Raw genomic sequence first — 20,937 nt, forward strand, 5'->3', positions numbered from 1 at the left:
TTCAAGGAAGAACTAGGCAACTTATTGGAGGGGATGGACAGGTAATGTGGGAAGGAGTTTTTTTGGCTGATGCTTTATAAGCTTGCTTTCTTGCATTATATGCCACTACTACTACTAATAATAGTAATATATAATCGTATTTGCCAAATAAAATACAAAATACAAAAGAAGGCTACTCCAGTACAATTCCACACAGAGGTTTACAGATGAAAATGTCAGCGTGCCTCAATGCTCTTAGTACATATTACACAATATAACAAAGAATTAACATGAAAAACATACAAACCGAAAACAATTAATCACATACAAATAATTACAACAAAATACAGCTTAGCTGGCTGTATACCTTTGTATACTTAGCCTGTATACCTTTCTGTCAATTGAGAAAACCAAAAATCTAGATCATATCCCAAAATGTCAAAGGGGTTTAAGGGCACTGGTGTTCTTCTTATTTTTGAAAACAGCAACTAGGCACTGAATACACATAATATGCAAGCATCAACCAAGAATTTGCCATTTTATGAAATCCCAAGAACTTACATGCCAGATAATAAGCTTAGCTTACTGTCCAGAACTCCTATATGGCTTTCACTGTGCTATAATAAATCACCAGGAGTTTGAGCTTTCTAGAGAGACATCAGCATCTAATACGCTAAACCCAAGATATCATTCGAGAATGAGTGGCCAGAGACAAATCTGTTGATCCATAAATCTCACAATGGATAGAAAACAAAATAAAATAAGTTCAGTACTGTCCTCCAATTTCAAAGCCTACACATATTTACCTTAAAATTCTAACAAGGTTTGACTCTTGTATAAAAAAAATGTCTGAAGATAAACTTTGAATCAAACATAATCCAATAAAACTTAATTGAACAAGATCGAGACAATTCTACACCTTTTATGCAAATCTTCAAAGTGATAGGCACCTTCACTAAACTAAAATCTACTTACTTTTATTCACCTTTTATTGTCATTAATACCACTCATAGTAAGTTCATCATCAAAATCGCAAAAAACTGTTATGGTTTAAAAAAATTATTACACATGGACTTTCAGTTTTCCAAAAGTGCATATGCAATTCAGATCTATGGATAAATCTGCACTTTTGATCTAGCTTCAAGTATGGCAATTAATACTTTGGTTTTTCTTTGCATTTCATGTGTAAGATTGTGGCAGAAGGTTTGAGGACGTCACTCCATATAAAATTTCCCATAAAACCACTCATATCACAGAATGGCTAGCTATTCTTTGTCTCTCTCAATCATGATATAGTTCCACTATGCTGAATAGTAAATTAGAATATTTCAGTAAACGATACCAACTTTCAATGATTCTGGTCCCAAAGTAAACATTTTTTTTCTGGTAAAGAGTGGATAGTGGGGGGGGGGAGGACATGAGGGACTTTCATGCATAGTGGCCTACTTGATGAAACTTTCTGACTATTGAGTCAGATACAAGACTCCAGTGGTTACAATAAAATCTTATTTTAATTAACAAAAAAAAAAAAAAAAAAAAGAGAAAGGGAGGAAGAGATCATAAAGGTCTCAGGGATTTTATATCCTATATACATTCAGCCACACCCCGACTTATGTAAGGGTTGTGTTCTGCAGAACTCTATGTAAGTCAAATTTTACGTAAGTCGGAATTTCCATAAATGCTTATGCAGCACATGCAGCTATGCATGCTGAATTTGATTGAAGCAAAAAAGAAATGTTCAACAAACATGTAAATAGGATTATTTATTCAATTTTTTTATCTCATTGCCCAGGAAAATTACAAAAGTGTGGAATTACAAACATTTTACTCTAATGTTGTGGAAACCAGCACAATGCTTGAACAATTACCTATTAAACAACCTGTTCCTTGCCATGAACTTAGCTTGGGATTTGCCATACTTATCCTTAATATCTTCATAAATACTTCTTGCTTTTGCTTGAATAGCCATTAGACTCAGGGGCACTCGCTCCTGAATCTGATTTTCCATCCATATTATTAATAGCTTTTCCATCTTCAATATAGAACCTAAACACTGTTTTGTGATCACTGTTGATCTTAAATGGGTTGATCCTTTAACATGTTCTTTTATACACATACTGTCCTTTAAAATAGTATTAGCATTAGCATTAGCATTAGTAGAGGCATTTGATGCAAGAAAGCAAGCTTATGCAGCATCAGCCAAAAAAAAAAAAAAAACCCACTTCACCCCTCTGTTCGTTCAAAATACCTCTCCAGCTGAGCCTTAAACTTATTTAGGCTATCAACCTCCACCACAAGGGATGGAAGTCTGTTCCACCAACCAACCACGCGCTGGCTAAAGGCAAATTTCCGCACGTCTATCCTACATCTGTCTTTCCTCAATTTGAATTTATGCCCTCTCAGGTGATTTTTCTGAGCTAGAGGAAGAATCCCATCAGCATTGAGCATGCTTAAACCATTCAAGGCTTTATACACCTCTATCAGATCACCTCACTGGTGCCTAGTCTCCAGACACTGTAATTTGCAAAACTCAAGCCTTTCTTTGTAAGAGCACCCTTTTGTTCCATTCACTAATCTTGTTGCCCTTCTCTGTACTCGTTCCAGCAGCTCTACATCCTTCTTGAAATGAGGCCTCCAGACCTGTATACAGTACTCTAGGTGTGGCCTGACCATTGCCTTATACAATGGAATAATCACCTCCTTATCCCTGCTGGAAAAATTCCTGTATATCATTGACAATACTCTTGAGCTACTCTTGCAGCCCGTCTGCACTGCTCAGAGAACTTCATATCTGCCTGCACAACCACCCCCAAGTCCCTTTCATTCTCTACCACTGTCAGTGTAGTACCACAGAGTTGATACGTTGCTCTGGGGTTGCTGTTCCCATGTGTAGTACTTTACATTTGTCAATGTTAAACTTCATTTGCCACCTCTCAGCCCATCTGCTCAACCTTTCCAGATCCTGTTGCAGCAGCACAGCGTCAGTAGTGTCCTTAACAACCCTGCCAACCTTTGTATCGTCTGCAAACTTGGACATTAAGCTTGATATACCATCATCAATATCATTTATAAATACAGAAAACAATAATGGACCCAACACTGAGCCCTGAGGGACTCCACTAAAAACATTAGTCCACGATGAGCAGTGTCCATTGATTACCACTCTCTGTCTTCTCCCCCTCAACCAACCCTTTATCCATAGCAGCAATTTGCCTCCAATGTCACAATGCTCCAATTTGTGTAGCAGTCTTCCATGTGCAACAGTATCAAAAGCCTTTTTAAGATCCAAGTATATAATATCAAAGTTATTCCCTGCATCCAGTTCTTTTGTGACTGCATCATAGTATCCAATCAAGTTGGTCAGGCAAGACTTCCCCTTAACAAAACCATGCTGTGTCTGAGCTATAACTGAAGTCTTGTCTAAATGATCCTGCAGTGCTTCTTTAACCAGTGCCTCCATTAATTTTCCTGGAACAGAGGTTAAGCTCACAGGACTATAATTACTTGTGTCAGCCTTTGATCCTCCTTTGTGAATTGGGGTCACATTTGCACATTTCCAGTCTATGGGTACCTCCCCTGAGTCCAAGGAAGCTCTCATAATTATGGCTAAGGGTATGCTTACTTCCTTTGCTGCCTCCTTTAATATAACTGGATAGATCCCATCCACCCCGGGTGCCTTTCTTGTGTTTATCTTCAACAGTTTCTCTTCCACTTTACTCCCAGTTATTTCAAGATTCTGTAGCTTACTGCTAGAGTTGAATACACCTCTGGCATTCCCCTTGCTGAATAACTCCTCATGTGTGAATGTCGATGCAAAATATTCATTTAGTTTGTTAGCTATCTGAGCAGGATCATCAACAGTTGACCCATCAATATCAAGTGGACCAATCTGATTCATCCCCTTCCTTCTAGAGTTTACATAAGTAAAGAACTCTTTGCTGTTTTTCTTTGCATCCCTTGCCAAGGATATCTCGTAATCTGCCTTCGCCTGCCTAACCTCCTTTGTAACTTGGTTGCATATCAACTTGTATCTATCATAGGCTTCTGTGTCATGTGTTAATTTGTAAGTATCCCATGCATTTTTCTTCTCTGCCATATGCCTCATTAGTTCATCTGACATCCATTTTGGCCTAAACCTTGAACAATATTTCTTAGTTGGTTTGTAAAGCCTAGTAGCTTCCAAGATAAGTTCTTTAAATGCTTCCCATTTTGAATTTGCTGTTGGTAACATCATCAGTTGGTCCCACTGTATAGAATTTAAATACTGTCTCAGTCCATCGTAGTCGCCTTTACGGAAGCAATAACCCTTCCCTTTACCCCTAATGGTAGTTACCTCTTTGAGTAAATCCCACTTCAGCACACTGTGATCACTGCCACCTAGTGGTTCATTTATCTGCAGATTCTTAATGCATGAAGAATCACTGCTGATAATCAAATCAAGAGTATTACTCCCTCTAGTTGCCTCCCGAACATGCTGATGTAGAAAACAATCATCCAATAAATCCACAAAAGCCCTGCTAGTGTATGAGTAACCAGCCCCCAAATTCCAGTCAATATCTGGGAAATTAAAATCTCCCATTATAAGACTCTCTGATTTACTGGCCCATTCTATTTCCCTGTACAGTTCCTTATTATACTCATCAGAGTCATTAGGCCTATAGCACACTCCTACTCTAAATTTTGATCTCCCAATGCTTATGTCACACCAAACTGACTCAACACTGCACTGTCCAGCGATGTCGACTGGCTTCACTTCCTTGGTTTTTATGTGTTTCTTAACTAATAGCGTAACCCCTCCCCCCTTCCTATCCTGTCTATCCTTTCTGTAGACGTTGTACTCCCCAAATTGCAGTTCTGCATCCCTTATATCTGTGTGACACCACGTCTCTGATATCCCAACAATATCTGCCTTTGATGTTTTGAGCAATACCTCAAATTCATCAAATTTATTTACTAAACTCCTAGCATTGGTGTACACGCAAGTATACCTGCACCTATTTCTATTCTTAGCTACCCTAACACAACCCATGTGTTTACTTGTACCGCAATGGCTCCCAGCAGTCTCTGAAATACCATGCATCTTGTTTTTCAGGCTTCTGCTCATTCTAATAGAAGCAGTGCAAGAATCTCTTTCACCTCTGCCAGTGGCTACTGTCAATCTATTGGTCTTTGTCTCCCCCCAAGCTAGCAGTTTTCCGACCCACCTAACACTGCCTCGATAGCATCAGCAAATATTCTTGCACCCTTTCTATTTAAGTGTATCCCATCCCTGTAGAAGCAATCTCTCCTGTTAACAAGTACAGTCCAGGCTGAAAAAAATTCTACCCCTTGAGCCTTGCACAATCTTTCCAGGGCCGAACTGATCGACAAGGCTCTCATCATATACTCCCTCCTATCGTGTCTGGGCAGAATTGCAGACACTTTCAAATTCAACCCTAATTCTCGGCTTTCGTTCAACAGTGACCTGTACTTGTTAAGTAATTCTGCCGGTCTCCTACTCTTAATATTATTAGTGCCAACGTGTACAACTATATCACCTTTTGTGTCCTTAAAAGATGATATTCGCTCTACAACGTCATCAACCTTTGCCCCTGGCAGACATACCCTGGTCCTGTTCCACCTATCTTTTTTACAAAGCATGTTCCCTGTTTCCCTGACAATAGAGTCACCAACAACTACTAGTTCCTTCGGGACCAGCGCATTCTGCCTTGGGGGTTGCCTCTCTGTCACGCGATGCCCAAGTGCAAGCTCTGGCGTTGATGTGGGCAGCTGAGAGCTTGATGGGCCCTCAATTTAGTTTCTTCGAGGGCATCCACCCTGTCCTTCAAGCTCTCATATAGGCCCACAAGAACGCCGAGTTGTTGCCTGATATCGATACACTCCTTGCATCGCGCACACACAAAGACATCCCCCTTGGCAGTATCATGTCCCGTACCCGATTGCTCTGCAAACATCAAGCAAACAGTGCATTTTATATGGCTGTGAGTCAGAGGACAACTGCCCCCCCTCAGTTCTGCTCTGAGCCACAGCACTTCCATTAGCTTGAGCCTTTTGCTTTGCTGCTCTGAGTCATGATTCTATTAATTTATTAATTAATTATGTTATGTTATTAATTATGTTAAATATAATTAATTATATTACGTTTGTAATCTAAGTCGTTATATGTACAGGCATACCTCGGTTAACGTTACCTCTGATAACGAAGCCTCGATATAACGAAGTCCGCAATTTCAAGCCCCATTTAACATAAAAAAATATTCCAATTTAAGGCCAACGCCCGACAATCATCCGCTTGGTGACTGACGGCGACTCGTTACGTATTCCCGAGTGCTCCCGAGCTGCGGGCATGTCTGTTATAACAGTTTTGCGTGTCAATCGCGTAATTTAGTTGTTGTTTACATGATTGACGTTGTTTCAGTGTGGCGCATTGCAATAATCGACGTAGGTTCTTTATAGCATTACATAACATAGATTTTGTAAATTTTAATAGAAATATTTTTGTTTTAGTTAATTAAAATGTCAGAATCAAAGAAAAGAAAAGCAATTTCTTTGGAAACTAAACTAAATATCGTACGACGTGTTAAAAGCGGCGAAAGAAAATCCGATGTGGCACATTCTTTAGGATTAGCGCAATCAACTTTAACAACCATACTAAGTCAATCAGAAAAAATAAAACAGTCTGCTCAGAATTGTACAGATGTTACAGCGGCAAAATTAACTCGCTTAAGGAATCCAATTTTAGAAAAAATGGAGAAAATGTTAAGTTTGTGGATAGATGATATGTCACAACGTCATATGCCTTTAAGTCAAATGGTGATTCAAGAAAAAGCATTATTTTTGTTTAATCACCTGAAATCTAAACAAACTGAAGAAATTACGGAAACCTTTGGGGCTTCTCGTGGTTGGTTTGAGAAATTTAAAAAACGGGCCAGGATTCATAGTGTAAAATTAACAGGAGAAGCTGCAAGTGCAGATGTTGAAGCTGCAAATAAGTTTCCAGAAAAACTAAAGGAAATAATTGAACGTGAAAATTTTCCACCAAATTTGGTGTTCAATGTTGACGAAAGCGGTTTGTTCTGGAAACGGCTACCAACAAAAAGCTTCATTTCTATTGAAGAAAAATCAGCTGCTGGATATAAAGCAGCCAAAGACCGTTTAACGTTACTCTTGGGATCAAATGCCTCTGGTGATTATAAATTAAAATTGCTATTAGTTTACCATTCAGAAAATCCGAGGGCGTTAAAAGGTAACATAAAAATGAATTTACCTGTAATATGGAAAGCAAATAGAAAAGCGTGGGTTACCAAGGAGTTATTTACTGATTGGTTTGTTAACCACTTTTGTCCTGGAGTAAAACGGTATTGTCAAAAAAACAACTTTGAAGAAAAAGCTCTTGTTGTTAGACAATGCTCCGGGACATCCTACTGATCTTAACACGTTGGACACATGCATTCCTGTCAAAGTTGTGTTTCTTCCAGCAAACACAACTTCCCTGATTCAACCATTGGATCAGGGAGTAATAGCATCATTTAAAGCTTATTATCTGCGTCGAACTTTAAGCAATTTAACTGAACTAGAGGATAAAGTGGAAATGACAGTTAAAACTTTTTGGAAAAACTACACCATTAAAAACGCAATTGAAAACATTGATAGTTCTTGGAAAGAAGTCACTAAGAAATGCTTAAATGGAGTTTGGCGCAAAATATGGCCAGAAGTTGTACTAGAAGAAGAAAATAACATCCAAGAAATTAGAAATGAAGTTATCCAGATGGCTCCAATAGGTTTCGAAAATGTCGATGAAGAGGATGTTAGAAATTTATTGAATGCAGAAGATGATGGTTTTTCAGTGGAAGATTTAGAAAACCTTGTTAGCAACGAAGACAAAGATAATGAAGGCGAAGTTAAAGAAGTTCCTGCCGAAAAAGTGTTAACAACCAAAGATTTAAAAAGGTGCTTAAATGACATTGAAAACGTTTTAAATTTTTTTAGTGAAAATGATCCCGATTTAGGAAGAAGTGTTATAGTTAAGCGATCAGTGTTAAATGCAATAACTCCGTATAGGCAATTGTTAAATGAAAGAGAAAAAAAGCATAAACAATCAACTTTAACCTCATATTTTAAAATGTGATTTCACTTTGTATGTAAGTTGACTGTTTATTTAATAAAACTTTTCTTTGTTCGAAAAAAAGCTTTTCATTTTCTTTACGTAGGAACGTATCCCTATTCTGGCCATAGTATTTTTACCTCTGAAAACGAAGTTTCGCTTAACGAAGTAATTTCGTGGAACGCATCCTATTCGTTAATCGAGGTATGCCTGTATTTATTTAAACGTACAATTTAACTGCTAACGAAGTTCAACTAACGCTATCTAGTATGGTATATAACTATCATATCACAAAGGCGGGAAAATTACGAACGGTAGCGGAGTTGAAACACGTGGAAACCCTTACCGATACTTTTATGCAATTACAAGGCCGAGTAAAGAATAAATACACCAAATTAATCAGAAAATCACAAAATAATGTTATACTACTAAATTTAAATCAAAAGTTTTAGAAAAACAATAATTTCAAATCAATAAATAAGAAAAATCCACTTAGCGGCTTTGAACACGACCGTCTCTAGTAGCCTCGTATTCACTGTTGAAGTAGTGAGACCTAATTCCCATGCAATAGATGACAAATTTTGTCCTGCTTCTTACTTTTTAATCATTTTCATCTTCATTTCTAAATCAATTTTGTTTAATTTCCTAGCACTGCCATCGCTTGCACTTTCCGTTGGTCGCTTTCCCTTCATAATTGTAATAAGTAAATAGGAATGAAGAGAGGATTCTGAAAATTTGTGTTTTTTATATGATTGAAGATTTCTGTGAAGGGGAAACACATTTCACCATAATAACGTAAAAACCCACACAATTCCAGTTATTGGTATTATGCAATAAGATTGAGTTTACTACCCATTTATAATAGATTGCACTAACAGAAAACCCCAATAAACTGGAAAGTGCAAATTGTTTTATGGCCGTGACCTCCAGAAATGTGCTTTAGAAAAATATCACAAAGGCATTCAAAATTGATTCTTATAACTGAACATATGATAATGATGAAAGTGGAGTGCATTCTCTGGTGAGACCATGTAGCCTTTCCTCTTAGCCAATAATAGTGTTTGTAAACATGTTGGCCGTGTGTTAAAAGTGATTTTTGTGTTTGACATAAATTTATGTAAAACTAATACAATTTCCATTATAAAAATGATCTTTTTGAGAGATAAATAACTTAGTTACATAGCAAAAATTTCAACTTCTGAGATCTTGGAACAAATTACCAAAAAAAAAAAAGAAAAAAAAAATGTGTTATTGGGATCACATTACAATATTTTCACAATACCTCCATTTATTCCTACAAGATTCAAAATATGTTTCCATATTTTTTTTCAATTTGCATCGGCTGGCAAAAACTTACATAAAGTTGAATTTACGTAAGTCGAGTATTGTGTAGGTTGGGGAGTGCCTGTACTCATTACACTCTGCTGCATATAATGAGTATATACACTGTTAGTATCAGCTTTTTTAATATTATTATTAGCCATATGGTGCAAGGAAGCTCAAGGTTCTTGCTGCACCACCCAAAAAATAATAATAAAATAAAATAAATAAATTATAAAATAAAACAAACCACTGATTTGACTCCCTCCTCACATAGGTATTTATCCAATGGACCTTTGAATCTCCCCAAGCTATCCACCCTCAACCAACCATTGAAGGTAACTGATTCCACTAATTAGCAACTTGTTGGTTGAAAACTTCATGCAATCTCATTTAAATCTCTTCCCTTGTAATTTGAAATTATGGCCTCTAGTTCTGAAAGCATTTATAACAGTGAAAAAAATCACCCTCATTCATTTTACTTTCTCCCCTCAGTGCCTTGTACACCTCAGTCAGGTCTCCTGTAAGGTGCCTAGTTACTAAACTCTGTAGCCCACATATTCAAGATCTTTCCTCATATGGATGCCCCTTTATCAATTTCACCAGGTGCATCTTTAGACCCTTTGAAGAAGCCTTTCAATGTCTTTCTTTAGGTGCAGTCTCCATACTTAAACACAGTATTCCAATTGCAGATTTACAATTGCCTTATGCAGTAGGATTATGACAACTTTATCTCTATAAGCCAATATACAATGTCATCAATAGGATGGGCCTTCCTCAACTGGATAAAATCCTCTTTACTGAATGAAATGCATCCACAAGTGCTAACCACAGATTATGCATATTAAACATATGTATCCACAACATATGAAACATTCACATTTTTTTTTTTTTTTTTTTTTGGTTCACAGGACAGTATGCATATATGCAGGATAAATCTGGTCTATAAACTTTGTTCCATATGAAAAAAATTGCAAATATCCATTTACTCCTTCAATTTTGGAAATTTGCATGAATGGCAGATGAAAAAGCATGATATCTTTATTGAGGAAATTATTGAATACTAGTGACAAATAACACAAGAAAGAAAGTTTATTCAGCATCGGCCAAAAAAAAAACACCAATACCACATTTCACCTGTCTATCTCCTTTAACAGTTTATCTAGTTCTTTCTTGAATTTATTCAAACTATCTACCTCCAAAACACCAGAAAGTCATTCAGTGCAAAGATCTGGTACCATTTAACCCCTGGCAAGTGTGGAATGCAGTGTAGTGGGCATAAATATCCATACCTGTGTACTCCCCTTCCCCTAGTGCCACATGGAGTCTATGCCATGACATATCCAGGATGTGCTATACTCTGAAGGTGATGTAGCCAGTACTAGGTTGATGTTCCAAATGCAAAGCTATTTCAATGTTTCTTTCTTTGGAATAACTGTGTGCTATTTTGTTGTAAATAAATAAAATTTAAAAGTTTTAAAAAATAAACTCATTTTTGAATGAAAATATAACTTACCCCTAAACTCTGGTATATATTCTGTGCATTCATTTTCTTCTTCGACATAAAAGAAATATAAAAAACTTCAATTAAAAATTATGACTATTTAAAAATTATTATTATATCTATATTTCTGAATATAATTAATATTTCATCATTTCAGTTTTTAAAATATATTTCTAGTTATTAAAATATATATTTAACATCATAAGCAATAACATTGGTGTAAAAATTGAAGATAATACTTTTTTCATAATTTGAATTATAGCAGCTTCATTCAGGTATTCAGTAAGTGAAAAAGGGTATCAAATCCATGATTTTACTTACAGGTGCAAGCAATCATCATTTCAGCATTAATATTAGAATGGCTAAATAAAGAGAGGAAGCAGAATTTTGTTGTATATGCCAAAAAATAAATAAATAAATTCTCGAGTAACCCATACTTTTCCTATCACCAAAAAAGTGATTAATGACTATCCAAATTATATTAAATATCACCAAACTCTTCAACTTATTTGAATTATTCGACTTATTCAAATAAATTACCATGGAATGGCAATTTATTTGAATAAATAAATTGCCATTCTGTTGTTCAAAGGTCAGCCTCCTATTTCTTCCTAAGATTTTATATTTGTGTTCCTTGGATTTTGACTTTCATAATAGTGAGAGTACCACTGCATGATTCCCTTTGGAGTCTTATGCACTTCAATCAGATCCCCCTCCCTCCTCACACTCCCCTTTCATATAAGATCATAGGTTCAAGTTTAATATGGTGATTTAGATCAACTAGATCTTAAAAGGAAAGTCATTAACTGATTATTCCCAATTTTCCTACCACTTCTTCAGCATCTTGTTTCTGTAGGAGCAGATACAAGACACTGAAGAAATGGTAGAGGACAAACTAACTAAAATAGGACAAAATTTGTTCAATTTTAGATTTGTAGTAGTAATCAAGGCATGTGATGCAAGAAAGCAAGCTTATGTAGCATCAGCCCCCCCCCCCCCAAATTGTAAGTAAATGCAAAAGGTAGCAACAAAACACTACAGAAGAGGTAGATGATTGATTATACCACAAAATGCAAATATTTATGCCACTCAAAGATTTAATATGATCTCTGAGTGGCATGTTGTTGAGGTATAATATCTATAGTCTTAAATTTAAAAAACTGAGTACTTCTTCCTGCATTAGAACAAATGTATATTTTATTTCCTAAGAAATATATATATTTTGTGGTATAATCATCTATCACTAATGTAGCATTGCTACTTTTGCATTCACTTACAAATCTAAAATTAAACAAATTTTGTTCTGTCTTAGTTTGTTTATCCGCTACCATTTCTTCAGTATCTTGTATCTGTACTTATAGCAACAAGATGTCGAAGAAGTGGTAGCAAATCAGGAATAATCAGTTTATGGCTTTTCCTTTTAAGCACTCATTGATCTAAATCACCACATCAATCAAGCATTATCAACGTTTTCACAATAAGCAAGAGAGAAGACAATCATTCCATCATAATCATATTCCATCACATATGAGGTCATGTGATTTTCCATATCCCACTTTTTAAAGATATCACATCTATTTACACCTTTTCTGTTTAATACCTGAAGGTGATAATGTATTTAAACCAATGCTAACATTTCTGGAAGTGTTTTAGGCATCTAGCAATGATAAACCAAAAAAAAAAAAAAATAGAGCATGATTTGCTTTTAGTATTTCAGAATGTTAGCTTTTAGTTTAATTTAACAGCTTTCATGATTTTAATTTCTTTTTATGTACTCAAACTACACAGATTTACCAAATAAGTTCAAACAAGAGGTTCTGGTACAATATTAAGTTAGTTAGTATTGTATTTTAAATGTTTCTCACCAACCACGTATTAAAATAAGACACGGAAACTGGAATTTTAAAAAACTGTGTGTTTACTACTATATTTACAATTAAAATAACTTTACAACTAAAAAGAAATAACATACATAAAATGTTTAAAAAATATATATATATATATACATCAAATAAAATACCTTAAAATACCGGGTTAAGAGCGATAAAACCGACCATAGTTTTCGAAGGCTCCTGCCTTCTGACCGCTGAAGAAGAAGGCAGGAGCCTTCGAAAGCTACGGTCGGTTTTATCGCTCTTAACCCGGTATTTTAATGTATTTTATTTTATGTATATATATATTTTTTAAATATTTTATGTATGTTATTTCTTTTTAGTTGTAAAGTTCTTTTAATTGAAAATATAGTAGTAAACACACAGTTTTTTAAAATTCCAGTTTCCGTGTCTTATTTTAATATGTGGTTGGTGAGAAACATTTAAAATCACAATATGAATTTACCCAACCCCAGAGGCCTGTTTGAAGAATAAGTTAGTTAGTTATTAACTTCATCTGGAACTAAAGTTCTTGACATAAAGCTTATTTTATTATGTATTATAAAATATGCTTTATGTCAATAAAATTATGATTTGATTAAAAAAAGTATATTTTCTTTGGTGTTTCATGCAGATTTACTTCTGTAACTTCATACTAATTTTTAAATTAATGGATTATGCATGCATACGCATATATAGATATACAGGGTGGGCCAAAAGTAGGTAACAGTACTGATCGGATCATGGTCTTTTTATTTTATTTTTATTTTTCATTATTATTTCTTTTTAGTTTACAGGTAATATGGAGCTACCTTGTATACCTACTGTATCTGAAACAGTATAAACTCTTGTATAAACTCTGAAACAAATTATTATTTTATTCTTTCGATTTCTTATAATAACCACAAATAACAAATTTATTTTCATAGGGTAAATTTTTCATGTGCTGATTTATTCTATTATTAAAAAAAAAAAATTATTTTACATTCTAATGATCCAAGTAAAAGCAAAAATAATACTTGCCATAAATAATATCAAACAGATCACTCTGACGCTGCTGAACAGCTCTGAAAGCTGCATCCACATTGCTTTCCACAGATGGTGGTAGTTCTGTTTGCTGAGAAAGCAGATACCAGTACAAAGTAGCATAATTCTTGACTTCTTCCCTCAGTGTATCTGTGATGCTACCAAAGTTACTTTTCCGGCTACAGACAGAACCATCATTAACTTCTGGAATGCCTCCTTGATTTAAGTAATACATGCGAAGTATTTGACTTAACTTAGGATTCTTTCGATTTCTTATAATATTTTGAATTTCTTTTCCTAAGATGACACCTGTAAAACAGAAGCAATTTATAAGAAGAAGAACTTTTTATTGTATGCCTTGCCATATGCAGCACCCTTCATGGTAACAAGCAAAGGGTTTCGTGAAATAACAATTAAATAAAAAGATGAAAAACAATCATAAAAGCTTAAGTACTATAACATTAGAAAACAGTATTGTTAAAATATTATACGATTAAATTTTTAATCAATATGATTAAAATTTAAAGCACAATTAATTACTGTTTGGGGATACCAATATTTAGATTCAGGACTGTTAAGGAACCATGAATCTACACATTATAAGAAAAGTATGAATAATATAAGAAAAAATTAATGAAATTTTATTTTATTCATACAAATCTATAAATGATAGGTGCATTTATAGATCAGAGTATTCAAGTGAGAAGACAAGATGAGGAAATAAGCCATATATAATGGGATTTATGGATATCCATAAATCTATTATTAGTGATTCCATAATGCAAAAAGCATAGCAGACAAATCTGGAATAGAGCACTAAAAATATAATGAGGAGAAAGTCTGAATGGGTAAAAGTAATTATGTACTAGAAGCAGTGTTCTCCCCAGGACCTATCGAATTGGTACACTGCCCAGTGAATTTAATTGACCGCCTGGCTAAAATTTAAGCAATTCTTGTGGTACCATATGGTAAAAAGTAAAAAAAAAATTGATTGGTGAGCAGTACCATATGGTACTGCTCACCAATCTCAATCAATATCGATTCAAACATATTATGCGATTGAAGTTAATGCGACAGGAGCATATAATTAGCATTAGCATTAGTAGAGGCATACGATGCAAGAAAGCAAGCATATGCAGCATCAGCAAAAAAAAAAAAACCCGCTCCCTTTTCTTCCTCCGTTTATTCCAAATACCTGTCCAGCTCAGCTTTAAATTTATTTAGGCTATCAACTTCCACAACAAAAGATGGAAGTCTGTTCAACCAATCAACTACCTACTGGCTAAAGGCAAACTTTTGCACATCTATCCTACAACTGTCTTTCCTCAATTTGAATTTTTTTCCCCCTTTTTTCTTTTTTTTTTTTTTTATGTAAACCCCAAACACGAGAGACATTAGAACCTATAGTACTTAGTACCGTGCTTGGATTGGAGGCCGAGAACAAGAAAGAAGATATTTGTTGACATTGGACTTCTGTAGACTGTAATTTTCAGGAAATACATATGAAGGAAGGTTGTTCCGGACAACAGCAGTTGAATGAATAAACGAGGAAGATGAAAAGTTGGTTCTGTGAGTTTGAAGTTGGACAGTAAATGGATGATGGCTGGTGGTGGCACGTGTTCAGACTGTTTTGAAAGAGAGAACGGGAATTATAGAAGCCAATTCAGAAGAACAGTGCCAATGGAAATATCTGTAGAAGAGGCATGCAGCAGAAACAGAATGTCGATGAGACAGTGAGTGGAGAGACTTTGTTAGAGATGAATCATTAATTAACCTAACTACCCTCTTCTGAACGGAATCGAGAAGCCTGAGAGAGGTTTTGGGGGTACCACCCCAGATGTGGGAACAATATTCCATGGTAGGGCGGATTTGTGATTTGTACAGAGTGAACAGCTGTTTGGAAGAAAAGTAATGCCAAGAGCGAAAGAGAAAACCAAGATTTTTAGATGCAGAGGAAGCAATATTTGTAATGTGCTTGTGCCAAGAGAGATTAGAAGTCAGAGTAATCCCCAAAGGAGATATATCATTTTGCCTAGAAATCAGAATGTCACCAACGATAAGCATAGGAGCAGAAGAATCCTTTTTGCGAGATATTAAACAAGACTGAGTTTTAAAAGGATTGAAATCAACTAAGTTGTCTTTGCCCACTGGAGAATTACTTGGAGATCAGCATTTAAGGAACTGGTAGCAGATTTTCGAGAAGTTGAAGCTGATTGAGCTGGGCAAGGTTTCTCAAAATGGAAAGTGGAAGGTAATGTGCTATCATCAGCAAAACTATGGATAGGATTTCCAGTCAATGGAAGAAGGTCATTAATATACAAGAGGAAAAGAGTGGGGGAAAGAACTGAACCTTGGGGGGACACCACCATTAGTGGAGAAGTTAGAAGACAGAGAGCCATCTACCATCACCCTCAGTGAGCGATCAGAGAGAAAACTGGATAACCAATTACTAAAAACAGTTGGCAAACCATAAGATGGAAGCTTGTTTAGAAGACCTTTATGCCAAACATGATCAAAAGCCTTTGAGATGTCAAGAGCAACTACTTGTGTTTCCCCGAACCTTTCCATTGAGTTAGTCCATAAATGGGTAACATAAGCCAGAATATCACCAGTGGATCGACACTTACGGAATCCATACTTGCGATCGTTGATCAGACGGAAGGTTTCTAGGTAGTTTAAGAGTTGGCGGTTAATTGATTTCTCCATTACTTTAGAAAGTGTAGAAGTAATTGCAATGGGACGATAATTGGATGGGAGGGATTTGTAACCCTTTTTAGGAACTGGCTGGATATGAGCAAATTTCCAAGCAGAAGGAAAAACACCTTTGGAATAAGAAAGTGAAAAAAGGCGGCAAAGAATAGGAGTAAGTTCAGGAGCACAGGTTTTGAGAATAAGTGGAGAAATACCATCAGGACCTGGAGCTTTCTTAGTATCAAGATTGGTCAAAATCCTTCTGACATCCTTTTGACGGAAGACCACAGGAGGCATTGAATGGAACGTGTTGGGAATGGTGGGAGGTGTTTTACCAAGATCTGGGATGCTAGCAAGTCAGCTTAATCCTATGGCTGAAGTGACAACAGAACCATCTGGTTTGGACAAAGGTGGGAGCAGAGATGGGCAAAAGTTGCGGCCAGTAGTTTTGGCAAGAGACCAGAATGCTCAGCTACCATTAGGGCAAGAAGCAAGTTTTCTACTCTTAGCCTGTTCAAACTCTAGTTTGGACTGATTAATAACTGCTTTACAATTGTTGCGAGCTTTTGTGTAGGCAGAAAATGAAACTGAAGAATTAGAAACAAGCCAATTACGATATGCACTGTTCTTCTCTTGAACAGCCTTAGCACATTTATTGGAAAATCAAGGTTTAGATAAAGGACGAGATTTTAAAGTGGAGTGTGGGATAAAGGCTTCCATTCCTGCAAGAATGATTTCACTGACATGATCTGAGCAAACACTGACATCAGAAGTTTTGAAACAGGAATCTGACCAAAGATAAGAAGAAAAGAAATCTCGCAGGTCATCCCATTTGCATTCTTGTAATGCCAAACAATACGATGTTGGGAATAGACATGAGATAAAGGTTCCATTGGAGAAGAGACAATCACCAAGTTGTGATCTGAGGTGCCTAAAGGACCACTCACTTCAACCGTGTACTTAGAAGGATTGTTTGTGAGGAAAAAATCAAGCGTGTTGGCTGCATGGTTAGGATTGTCCGGTATTCTTGTAGGTAAATGAAAATCTGTGAAAATCTCGACCAGCTGGGTCAGTGTGACTAGAAAACGGAAGCCAGCTGGAGTTGTGAACATTAAAATCACCAAGGAAAATTACCTCACTGTTAGGAAAGTTGGAATGGAGAAAGTCAAGTTGCAAAGAGAGGAAGCCAATGAGCTCCAAGTGATTAGTGGAGTTGGGAGAACGGTAGAGACAACAGATGAATTTGACACAATGAGGTAGAGAGATTTTAAGCCAGAGAAGATCTAAAAGAGGAGATTCCAAATTACCAAGTCTCTGACAGGGAATATTGGAACAGATATATGCACAAGTACTACCTTTGAGGCGAAAGGAATCGTACAGCGAATAATTTGGGCAACTGAGATAAGCAGTAGTTGAATCAACTGATTCTGTCAGAAAAAGTACATGGGGTTTGGTAGACTGCAAGTGGAAATGGACATCGTTGAGATTGGAATTCAGACCACGTATATTTGTGAAATGAATTAGGAAGTGCTTGGGAGGTTTAGATCTTTTCACAGATAAACTTACTCCATTAGTTTGACAATTCATGGTGTATTCAATAGTAAAAAAGTGGGTGGGACATGCTGTATGAAGTAATGAAATTTTTGGATAGGGCATACATGTGGTAAGAATATACCCAGATCCTTGACATAACATGGCCTTGACAATGCCCCCCGCATACACACTACTTGGACTCCATCCAGTCACTATCTAGCAGAGTAGAGGTAGCAAGATTATACACTAGTTGATCCGGAAGTCTCCTAGGGAGTTACCAATAGGTTTGGTCCGGGTACTAACTAGTGGGCAGCTTGCGAACACCATTTTAGAGCTGTACCCTCGAAATGTAAGGAAGATTGGATCTCGCCACAATGTTCATCATAACCTCAAAAGTCATCAATCATACTGCATGATGGAAGAGATGGGGAAGGATTGACCGGAACTTAGTCTGGTGACTAAACATGGATTCCACCACTTCAAGCCTCCAATAAGCAAAGTGGTGGTATTGCACTGGTTGATGAGAGTCATCTACCACCTAGAATTTATGCCCTCTCAGGTGATTATTCTGAGCAAGAGGAAGAATCCCATCAGCATTGCACATGCTCAAACCATTCAAGGCTTTATACACCTCAATGAGATCACCTCGCAGGTACCTAGTCTCCAGACGCTGTAATCTGCAAAACGTAAGCCTTCCTTCGTAAGAGCAACTCTTCGTTCCATTCACTAATCTTGTTGCCCACTCTGTACTTGTTCCAACAGCTCTACATCCTTCTTAAGATGAGGCCTCGAGACCTGTATATAGTACTCGAGGTGGCCTGACCATTGCCTTATACAAGGGGATAATCACCTCCTTATCCCTGCTAGAAAAATTCCTGTATATCATTGACAAGACACCATGAGCTACTCTTGCAGACCGTCTGCACTGCTCAGAAAACTTCATATCTGCCTGCACAATTACCCCTAGGTCCTTTTCATTCTCTACCACTGTCAGTGTAGTACCACACAGTTGATACATTACTCTGGGGTTACTGCTTCCCATAAGTAGTACTTTACATTTGTCAATGTTAAACTTCATTTGCCACCTCTCAGCTCATCTGCTCAACTTTTTTAGATCCTTTTGCAGCAGCATACTGTCATTAGTGTCATTAACAACCCTGCCAACCTTCGTATCATCTGCAAACTTGGACATTAAGCCATTAATTTAACATTAATATTAAATTACGCAATTAATTTTTGCTCTGGATTGCTTAAATCAAATTTATAAATAACAGAAAAATTTATAATATTGCGAAGTATTATGCTTCCCCATCTGGCTATTTCATAATGCTACCCAGCTGGGAAATTTTCTGAGGAGAACACTGTAGAAGGCAAATGCAGCAAGAGGGCAGCAGTCAAAAATGCTACATCATCATTTAGTAGACTGATAGCAGAAACATCTGACACATTTTGTAGTGCAGTAGAGAATTTACTAAAGAATCTGAACATAACAGCAAGTGTGAATTCTAAGGTTAATCAAATTAAACTTTTCTTTAAAAGAAGTTTAATAACTTACCATCAAGACCTCCTCGTAAAAGAGAGTAAGTACCATGAACACGTGCAGTTTGGGTATTATCCAACCTGTAAAATGTTGGGCATAATGAGGAATTCCAATATCCATTACCCAAGTAGGATTCAAATTGTCCTTTGGACATTGCTGACACAGCTATAATATCTGCAAACAAAAATGATTATACAGTTAAATTAATAAATTATCCAGTTACATTAAAAATAATATCTAGTTAATATCAGCATCTCCAAAGTGCAATCCTGAAATGATCATAACTGATAACTTAACTCATAAAAATTAGCAATATCACGAAACATTTGGTAATTAAAGGATGAAATTATGCCCATTTTGAACTAAAGAAAAACTAAAGTGAAAAAAAAATAAATTTTGATAATAATTTTGATAAAAATAAATATTCATTGTATTAATCACATTATTTCACTTATTTATTTTTATGTCCTTTCAAATACAGTAAATCTCTGGCTTACATAAGCCCAGGTTACTAATTCGGACTTACGTAAATTTAAACAGTAAAAAAAATAAGCAATCAATAATGACGCAGCATGCACAAGTTGCACGAGTGTGAGATACGGAGTAACAAGTTTAGGAAGCTTAAAAAATAGGAATGAAGAGAAGATTCTGAAAATTTGTTTTTTATGTGACTGAAGATTTCAGTGAAGGGTACAAATCACCTTTCACCATAATAATGTAAAAACCCACAAAATTCCAGCTATTGATATTATTGCAAATGCAAGAAGATCAAATTTACTACCCGTTTATAATAGATTTCACTAACAGAAAAGCCCAATAAACCGGAAACTGCAAATTGTTTTTATTGTTTTATGGTAGTGACCTCCAAAATGCCCTTTAGTAAAATATGAGCATGGAGCTCATGTGAGGTGATAATAGTGTTCTTTATTCAAAATGATATTCAAAATATCATTTTGACCATTAGAGAATAAGTGACAGCGGTACTAATAAATCTACCAAGAAAAGGAAAGCGACTGATTTGGATCAGAAAATTAAAATAATAAGGATGTATGAACATGGTCACACATTAACAAGTATCATGCGGAATTTAGATTTGTCAATGGTGAACACAATTAATAGGACAAAGATAGAATAAGAGAAGCAGTGCAGGGATTGGCACCAATGAAGTCAACTATAATAACCAAGGATACAAAATACATATCAGTTTTTACAGTACAATAATATGTGTTTTTTCTGCTTTTTATGTTTTCTTTTCTTATGTGCCACTTTGGCTACTTCACTGTTCCCAGATGAAGTTTTTATCTGGGGACAGTTTTAATTGATCTAATTAAAAATATATAACTAATATATAAAAAAATATATAAAAAAT

The 20,937-nt window shown here is 35.9% G+C and overlaps 1 protein-coding gene across 1 annotated transcript in view; it reads right to left on the minus strand.

The window, feature by feature from the left end:
* The window catches only part of LOC150091954 (uncharacterized), a 103,958-nt gene that overhangs the window by 65,612 nt on the left and 17,409 nt on the right, over positions 1-20,937 (minus strand). The window contains exons 4-5 of the mRNA XM_090370434.1: positions 19,584-19,742; positions 13,802-14,113 (exon numbers count right to left, since the gene is read on the minus strand). Coding sequence (XP_090226560.1) covers positions 13,802-14,113; positions 19,584-19,742 — 471 coding nt within the window. The remainder of the gene's footprint in view (positions 1-13,801; positions 14,114-19,583; positions 19,743-20,937) is intronic.

This window comes from Mastigoproctus giganteus, chromosome 1 (assembly GCF_048544385.1).
Source record: "Mastigoproctus giganteus isolate SK-2022 chromosome 1, ASM4854438v1, whole genome shotgun sequence".
NCBI classification, from domain to species: Eukaryota; Metazoa; Arthropoda; class Arachnida; order Uropygi; family Thelyphonidae; genus Mastigoproctus; species Mastigoproctus giganteus.